General features: G+C 34.8%; 1 protein-coding gene across 1 annotated transcript; it reads right to left on the bottom strand.

Annotated features, from left to right (window-relative positions):
• Positions 1–6025: 6025 nt before the first annotated feature.
• LOC127075997 (heavy metal-associated isoprenylated plant protein 39) lies at positions 6026–7791 on the bottom strand. Its single transcript, XM_051017546.1, has 3 exons — positions 7517–7791; positions 7043–7118; positions 6026–6594 (listed from the first exon to the last, which is right to left on the bottom strand). Exons 1-3 carry the CDS (start codon positions 7520–7522, stop codon positions 6224–6226), a joined length of 453 nt encoding a protein of 150 aa, XP_050873503.1. The 5' UTR covers positions 7523–7791; the 3' UTR covers positions 6026–6223.
• Positions 7792–9792: the final 2001 nt, after the last annotated feature.

The raw sequence follows: 9792 nt of genomic DNA, 5'->3' as shown, positions 1-9792 counted from the left end.
CGTTTTCCTGGTATTATATGTAGATGACATATTACTCATTGGAAACGATGTCCCTACCCTGCAACAAGTAAAGTCTTGGTTGGGGAAATGCTTTTCTATGAAGGACCTAGGTGAAGCAGCCTATATATTAGGAATCAGAATCTATAGAGATAGATCACAAAAACTGCTTGGCCTAAGTCAGAGTACGTACATAGACAAAGTGCTGAGACGCTTTAATATGCATGATTCCAAGAAAGGATTCATACCTATGCAACATGGCCTGTGTCTATCAAAAACACAATCCCCTTCAACTAAGGAAGAAAAGGGATCACATGAATAAGATTCCATATGCATCTGCAATAGGATCTATCATGTATGTCATGTTATGTACTCGACCAGATGTCTCGTATGATTTAAGTGCAACGAGTAGGTACCAATCTGATCCTGGTGATGCCCATTGGGTAGCTGTCAAGAATATCCTTAAGTATTTGAGAAGGACTAAGGACTCATTCTTGATATATGGAGGTCAGGAAGATTTGGTTGTAATTGGATACACCGATGCTAGCTTCCAGACAGATAAGGATGACTTTAGATCGCAATCTGGTTATGTGTTTTGCTTAAACGATGGCGCTGTGAGCTGGAAAAGTTCAAAGCAAGATATAGTTGCTGATTCTACAACCAATGCCGAGTATATTGCTGCCTCAAGTGCATCAAAGGAAGCTGTTTGGATCAAAAAGTTCATTAGTGAACTTGACATAGTTCCTAGCATTGTGGATCCCATTGGTCTCTATTGTGATAACAATGGTGCTATCGCACAAGCTAAGGAGCCTAGATCTCACCAACGATCCAAACACATACTTAGGCGTTATCACCTCATTCGAGAGATAATAGATAGAGGAGATGTGAAAATATGCAGAGTACCTACACTTGACAATATTGCTGACCCACTGACAAAGCCTCTTGCGCAACAGAAGCATGACGGCCATACTAGATCTTGAAGGAGAATTGCGACCCAAAGCGCAGCGGAAATTAAAATTTTCTCCTTTAGAGATCCTTACGAATGGTCATGATCAGTGATAGAATATTTACCTCTTGTGATGACTGAAACCTTTGGTGCAGATCTCTTGTGACAATCAAAACCTTTGATGCAGATCCACGGAGCAATCACGAACGTTGAACGATGACAACGTCTCTACTCAGTCCACACGAACGGGTTCCTTCAATCTCAGTGCTAGCTGGTACGAATGAAGGCTTTGAGTGAGAGAGAGAGAGAGAGAGTGAAAATGAAAAGAATGCAACCGCAATGAATGCTTCTGCACAAGGGTTCTATTTATAGAACCACTTGTGTGGGCTTCAAGCTAAAAAGCCCACTTAAGTGTATTTTGGCCCATATCGTATAATATGCCCAAAATCACTTAAGCCCATGGTACCTTACCATATTTCGTATTCTACTCAAGTACACCGTACCTTACGATGTTCTATAATTCACTTAAGGGCACCGTACCTTACGGTATTCCTTAGTTACTCTATCTCTCATCAATCCGTCCTTTGTGTGTGACCCTGTAGGTTTTCGTGACGTTGGCAATTATATTAAATCACGTATTTAACATAATAAACAGTGAGCGGTATCTAGCAACACATCACTGCTACCCAAGACACGAAAATGTCATGTGATCTGACAAAACCTTCTGTGATAATATTTATGTGTATAATTACCCTTTTGCCCTTATGTCTATATTGAACACAAGGCATAGACCGTGTCATCCTTGTCCAGTTCAATATTGGGCCCATAAACATTTATCCTGTTATGCAGGATGGGCAAATTCCATCTAGGTCACTCATGTCCCTCAGCATGCTTTGTGGAGTACCCATCAACTGTCTTTATGGTTATCCAGTTACGGACAACGTTGGATCAGCAATAAAGCACTCAACTCTACATCTAGGGTCCATAGTGGTTTCAGGTCGAAGAGTGGAATACACTATTATCACCATGAGAATAACTTATGACACCTTGCATAACTTTCTATATAGTATTCTCATAGCGGGTCAATCCGGTATAAATATTACTCCTAATATTCATACCTATGTTTAAGACTTGATAACTCTTTATCCATGATCCATGAGATGTGATCATCAGTCTACAAACATAATAGTCTTAATGCTTTAATGTTATCCCACTTCACACTAAAGCTCGACTACGGATACTTTAGGAATAGTGTCCTTATGTTTAATGTGTTCTCATGATTAAGTCACACTTAATACATTAAACGGACTATCTATTCCAGGGACTTTATTAATCAACCATAATAAAGAGAATGCCTTTTATTATTCGATACAAGTACCAAAATGTATTGGCCTCTAGGGCTTACACCAAGAGATCTATGGGCATTAGGGGTATGCCTGATTGGCTCTAGTGCTAGTGGGAGATTGTTGGTGTAAGCCCTAGAGGCCAATACTTTTGGTACTTGTATCGAATTGTTTATTAATAATAAAAGGCTTTTTCTATATTATGTTTGTTTAATAAAGTCCCTGGAATAGATGATTCGTTTAATGTATCAAGTATGACTTAATCATGAGATCACATTAAACATAAGGACACTATTCTTAAAGTATCCATAGTCGAGCTTTATTGTGAAGTGGGATAACATTAAAGCATGAAGACTATTATGTATATAGACTGATGATCACATCTCATGGATCATGGATAAGGAGTTATCAAGTCTTAAACATAGGTATGAATATTAAGAGTAATATTTATACCGGATTGACCCGCTATGAGAATACTATATAGAAAGTTATGCAAAGTGTCATAAGTTATTCTCATGGTGATAATGGTGTATACCACTCTTCGACCTGAAACCACTATGGACCCTAGATGTAGAGTCGAGTGCTTTATTGCTGATCAAACATTGTCAGTAACTGGATAACCATAAAGACAGTTGATGAGTACTCCACGAAGCATGCTAAGGGACATGAGTGACCTAGATGGAATTTGCCCATCCTGCGTAACAGGATAAATGTCTATGGGCCCAATATTGAACTGGACAAGGATGACACGGTCTATGCCTTGTGTTCAATATAGACATAAGGGAAAAAGGGTAATTATACACATAATTATTATCACAGAAGGATTTGTCAGATCACATGACATTTTCGTGTCTTGGGTAGCAGTGATGTGTTGCTAGATACCGCTCACTGTTTATTATGTTAAATACGTGATTTAATATAATTGCCAATGCTGCGAAAACCTATAGGGTCACACACAAAGGACGGATTAATGAGAGATAGAGTAATTAAGGAATACCGTAATGTACGATGCCCTTAAGTGAATTATAGAACATCGTAAGGTACGGTGTACTTAAGTAGAATGCGAAATATGGTAAGGTACCACGCGCTTAAGTGATTTTGGCATATTATAAGATATGGGCCATATACCCTTTAGTGGGCTTTTAGCTTGCAGCCCACACAAGTGGTTTTATAAATAGAACCCTTGTGTAGACGCATTGTCACACTTGCAATTTCGTTTCTCTCTCTCTCTCTCTCTCTCTCTCTCACTCAAAGCCTTCATTCGTAGTAGCTAGCACTGAGATTGAAGGAATCCGTTCGTGTGGACTGAGTAGAGGCGTTGTCATTGTTCAACGTTCGTGATTGCCACAAGAGGTAACGATTCTATCACTGATCATGCCCATTCATAAGGATTATTAAAGGAGAAATTTTAAATTCCGCTGCATTTTGGATCACCATTCTCCTTCACTTCTTAGCATAACTGCTACTTGCAATTGGAAACTGGCTTAGTTGGACATTAATATTCTCTTTGAGGGGATAATATGGTGTGTAAATTGCATAAGTCCTTATATAGTTTAAGACAAGCTTCAAGACAATGGCATCACAAGTTTTCAACAACAATCATGCAACATGGGTTCAAACAATCATCAGCAAATCATTCATTATTCAAAAGGATCAAGAAATTCTATGGTGGTTGTCTTCTAATTTGATCCAAGAAACTCACCTTCAAAGCATGTTTAAGTTGAAGCTCTTGGGAGATCTCAAATATTTCCTTGGCCTATAACTTGCCAAGTCAAGTAAAGGAATCCACTTGTGTCAGGGAAAATATACTTTGCAGCTTCTCATAGACACATGTTTCATAGATGTCAAACGTATCTCTCTTCCTATGCATCCTAGTGTCAACTTCAATGACGAAGACAGGAATTTACTTAAATATGTTTCACAATACAGGAGGATAATTCGTAGATTGTTGTATCTAATAATTTCCAGACTTGATATTTCATTTGTGATTAACAAACTCAGTCAGTACATGGCCAAACCAAGACAACCTCATTTGAATGGTGTCCACCATATCCTACAATACTTAAAGGGCACACCAGACCAATGAGTTATGTTTTCTGCAAGTTCATCTCTTCACATTTCTGCATATTCAGATGCAGATTGGGGAAGTTGCAACACCACAAGAAAATCAACTACAAGATTCTGCATATCTATTGGTGAATCTTTGGTAGCTTAGAGGTCTAATAAGCAAGCTACTGTGTCAAGATCATCTGCAGAAGCAGAATATAGAGCTTTAGCTTCTACAACATCTGAATTGATATGGCTAAAATAATTGCCGAGGGCATTCAATATAGAAGTTTTATCTTGCAAAGTTTTATGTGACAATACATCAGCAGTTCAAATGATCAGCAATCCTATATGTCGTGAAAAAGCCTAACACATTGACATTGATTGTCATTTCATTCGATAATGTATTTTTACAAATTTCATCAAATTGATCCACATTCCATCAAAATATCTATTGGCAGATCCGCTCACTAAGGCCCTTCCAAGGAACTTATTTCACTATCTTACATCCAAGTTGGGAATTAGCAATATATATCTCCCAACTTGATAGGGAGTATTATGATTTTAATAGAAAGTCAGTTAAAAGAAATAACTAACTAACTGAAAGTCAGTTACTAAGTTTCAACTACCACTCTTAGTTCTAGCTCACTCTCCATATATAATGTATCAATATTATTTCTAATTTCTCTCTCAATTCAATGAAGTATTATACATTTCCATCTTCTTCATCATACACTTAACAAACTACAATAATAATTATTAGGATAGTAAAACGAGTCCGACCTTCTGAACATGCCCGTGTTGTCCATATTTTTTTACAGAATGTGTTAAAGTTTTAAGTTCACACACTCTAATATGTCCGTCTCGTCCCGTTCTATTTTTCATGGACTCTTGTAAACACAGACATTTACATCAAATTTGATCATTTTTTTAAAATTGTATTATCTCATTTTTTTAAAATTGTATTATCTCTAAGAACAAGTCATTAATCAATATGTATACTCTCTTCATGTCCCTCTAACGGAATCCTTAGAATAAGGTGGATTTGATGTCATTACTCTTACTGACTTTGGTGGATAGCTTAGAAGTGGGTGATATTAGATGAGCTAAGGGGTCATATTTTACATGTGCATGAAAAATGCTTGTTTGAGCCGACACCTAAATAAAATCAAAGTTTAGGTGTTTATTGCTGTCTTTTGGAATGAATGAAGAATAAACAATAAAGACATCAAAGATAGTATTTGAGAATGAGGTAAAATAATCATTATTTAATCATAAGTACAGCTCAGAAACATGAACATCATCAAAACATCTCCATAACTATGACCATATCCATAGATGTCCTCTTGAGTCAATGAATACCATGATTCACATGTGTTTTATTACCACTCATTAGTAAAACAAAATGCATATAAAAACAACTTTGAACACAAAACTAGATCTCACCCTCATAATGGACTACTATGCTTTGCAGCCACCATATGGCCTACAAGAAGGACATTACAATACTACAGCCTCAAAATATAAAAAGGAAAAAGTCCAATTTCTTTATGGTTTGGAGTGGTTGAGGATGTGTAAACAGAATCTCTTCAAAATTTAAATAATTAGCTTTAATTATTATTTTAATATTTTTAAAACAAAATATAATTATATAACTCGATTTTTATGAGACCATCTAATATTGACTAATATATAAAAAAAGTATAAATAACATTTTATTCCAAAACCAAAATTTCCAAAATTTTATTTCTTTCTCTCTACACATATTAATAAAGTCTCAACAAGGCATAACCATATATTATTTACAAGTAGCTCCTACATTGTTGAATTGCATGTGGCCACCTATGATAATATGAGGCTATGAGAGAAAAGATAATTAAACTGTTATTATTTAACAAATGACACATGCATTAGGATTCTCTTCCATGCTTTGAACATGGTAATGTGTTGTCATATATGGATTATATGCCCTATAATTCCTAACCCATTCTTGAACAGGATCTACTGCTGCTGGAGCTGCTTCTTTTTTCTTCTCTTCTTCTTTCTTTCCTTCTTCTTTCTTTCCATCTTCTTTCTTCCCTTCTTCTTTCTTCTCCCCTTCCTTCTTTGCTTCTTCTTTCTTCTCTGGCTCTTTTGCTGGTCCCACTGCTATTATTTCTGTGTGCCAGAATTTTCTTAATTTGCTCACCACATTTACAGGATCTACTGTTCCTATCACTGTCATTTTCTTGTCTTTCATGTCCATTGAAATGGCATCAATCCCTAATAACATATTATAATAAAAATTTATCAAATTTTTTCAAAATTAATACAAAATTTATACTATTGCCACATTAAGATAAGTAGGAGGACATTCATGACAGAGTTCTTCGGATAAAAAAATCGAATAAAATTAAACCGAATCATAATAAAATGTTAGGTTCTCCAAACCGAACTATTTTAATTAACTGATCTTTGACATCTCTTAAAACCAAACTTTGGTTATTAGATTAATCTAACAACGAGTTTATTAAATCTCAATTATTAGATTAATTTAATAACCGATGTTTGGAGAAGCACAAAGAATCAAGGTTGAAAGTTGTGTAATAGTCATAGTTGAAGATTGTGAAGATCTTTAATTAAACCAATAAATTTTCATATCAAATTATTCTCTAATCCATTTATTTAAAGAAAATAGCAACAAAAAAAAACATGAATAATGATTTTGTACCTGAAAGAGTTGAGACAGTTTTGAGAGCCTTCTTCTTGTCTTTGTCATCATGCAATTCTAACTTGAGTACAAATTTCTGCAAGAAGAAATCATAAACTTTTTAAAAAAAATTTAATCCTAGTTCAAATAAACCTTAATTTCAAGAAAAATTAAGAAAAAAAATATTGAACCAACCCAAAATAAATATAAAAAAAAAAAAGATTATATACAATTGAAACTGAAACAAATATTTTTCTACCAACCAAAATCTCTATACTTTATTGGAAAACATAGATTCTAATGAAGGGTCATTAAATTCTTTTCAGACTATCCTAGATCTTTACATAATGAGAAAAACAGAAGAACAAAAAGAGAAAAAAAGTGAAGCATAAAGATCATGAAGAATAAAAAAGAATCAAATTTCCATAAAGAGTGACCAATAATTAAAAACAAAACAAATACACAAGAATGGAACTTAGAAAGTGTGAACCATACCTTCATTCTTTTTCTCTATGTTTTGCAATTTACAAGCAAATCAAATAATGATAAGTTGGAGAATATTGAAAAGAAAGGTTTTAGACTTTAGAGATAGAAAAAGAGTGAGAGAATGAAAGAAGAAAACTATAATAATAATAATAGTAATAATACTAGAGTATTATTATTATAATTATATAATATATAATATATGGTATGATATGAAATGTAAAATTAATATTGAAGAGGTGAAAAAAATGGTGGAGTAGTTGAGTTTGAAGTAGTAGTAGTAGCTAAGAACGACCCTTCTATTTTATGAGTATAGCCCCACAAAAAACATAGCAGTAGCTGGGTTGATTTTGACTGGATGGTTGGAGGCTGCCACAATTTTGAATTATTTATGGAAAGTTTTACTTTATCATAAATGTTTATTATTTCAATGATTATATCATGATAGATACATGCATTTTGTATTCAAATATAATAACTAACCCTGGTTAATTCTTGCTGATCTCATTGTGATAGGACTAAACATAATTGGAATCTTTGGGAAAGATTGTGTCATTAGAGATGGCAATGAATAATTTTTTTTAATTTAATAGATAATGAAGGAATATTTGCATGGTTAACTGTTAAGGTGCTCATACTAATATATTTCCATAGTTTATTCTTTATTTTTATTTATTTTTTATTTTTTTAAAATACTATGACGTGTTTTTTTATGGAATAAGACTAATATGTTTTGGCATATTGTTTAAGAAATCAAAACAATAATTTTTTTAATCTAAAATTGTTGGAACATTTAATAATAATAATATTAGTTAAAAGAAATTTAAATTTTATTAGAATTTGTTTGACTCATCTTTATGAAATCAAGGGTTTTATTCTATATAATTTTTTTTTAATTATATGTCTAACCAATGTGGGATTTGGGATCTTTCCAATATACTCTCACGTCCAACACTCTTTTTAGATTTGGTGCATAGATATAAACGTTGAGGGGCTCAAGGATATGCTATAATGTCATATTAGAGTTTAGTCTAATTCATATTTACAAATTCGACTTGTTAGGTGAGGGTTTCACTCTCTCTATATATGATTATTTCAAGACTCTATCTCTAACCAATGTGAGACTTGGGATGAGTTATATGATTATTTCGGTGCCTAAAACTCTTCCAATGGTAATATGGGAAACTCAAAGTAGAAGTCACTACGCCAAAAACTGGAATAGACAGCGCCCCTTAGAGGGCGCTTTATTACAAAAGCGCACTCTAAAGTGAAGAGAAAAAATAAGGAGCATACTACTAGAATAGACAGCGCACTTTAGAGGGCGCTTTTGTAACAAAGCGCACTCTAAAGTGAAGCGAAAAAATAATGAGGAAATGAAGGGACACCAATAGAGGACGCTTTATTGAAAGCGCCCTCTAAGGGTAACCTTAGAGGGCGCTTCTAAAAAAGCGCTCTCTATGTCCATGTACATTTCCAGTTTATAAGGCGCTTTTGGAAAGCCTTAGAGAGCGCTTTTATAAGCGCCCTCTTAGACCCCCTTTAGAGGGCGCTTTTGTAACAAAGCGCCCTCTAAAGTGAAGCCAAAAAAAAAATGGAGGGACAACAATAGAGGGCGCTTTTGTGAAAGCGCCCTCTAAGGTTACCCTTAGAGGGCGCTTTTGAAAAAGCGCTCTCTAAGTCCATGTACATTTCCAGTTTAGAAGGCGCTTTTGGAAAGCCTTAGAGAGCGCTTTCAGAAGCGCCCTCTTAGGTCCCCTTTAGAGGGCGCTTTTTTTAAAAAAGCGCCCTCTAAGGTCCCCTTTAGTAAACATTAAAATTATAACATATACTGCATGTCTCTTTATTTTCCCTCTCCATAAGCTATTTCGTTTACGTAACTGGATTTTCTCTCTACTGCGTCCACCGTCTACTGCGATTACTCTCGTCATCCGTTCGTTCTCCCTCCCTCACGGTCATCGTCGTCGTTCGTTCTCCCTCCCTCACCGTTCACGTTCACTGCGTTATCCTCTTCCACCGTCACTGTTCACTTTCTTCTCCATCGTTACCGTCACCTTTAAGGTATTTCTCTTCTCTATCGTTACCGTTCACTTTCTTCATGTGTTTGATTAGGGCATTTTCTAAACTTAGTTTTTCATTTTGTGCATTATGTTGATTAATGTTGTTTAGGGCAAACTGAGTTTTTTATTTCTGATTGAAAATTGATATATTTGAAGTGTGTTTGAGCTTGTGCTTGGAAGAGTTTAGATTGTTGAAGTGTGTTTGAGCTTGTGCTTGGAAGAGTTTAGATT

The sequence above is a fragment of the Lathyrus oleraceus genome, chromosome 4 (assembly GCF_024323335.1).
Source record: "Lathyrus oleraceus cultivar Zhongwan6 chromosome 4, CAAS_Psat_ZW6_1.0, whole genome shotgun sequence".
Taxonomy (NCBI): Eukaryota; Viridiplantae; Streptophyta; class Magnoliopsida; order Fabales; family Fabaceae; genus Lathyrus; species Lathyrus oleraceus.
This window is presented reverse-complemented; position numbering and strand designations above follow the sequence as displayed.

Coding starts and splice junctions, on each gene's coding strand:
- LOC127075997 (XM_051017546.1), bottom strand. Junction 6,595..7,042: donor AACTGTCTCAACTCTTTCAG/GTACAAAATCAT, acceptor ATATGTTATTAG/GGATTGATGCCATTTCAATG.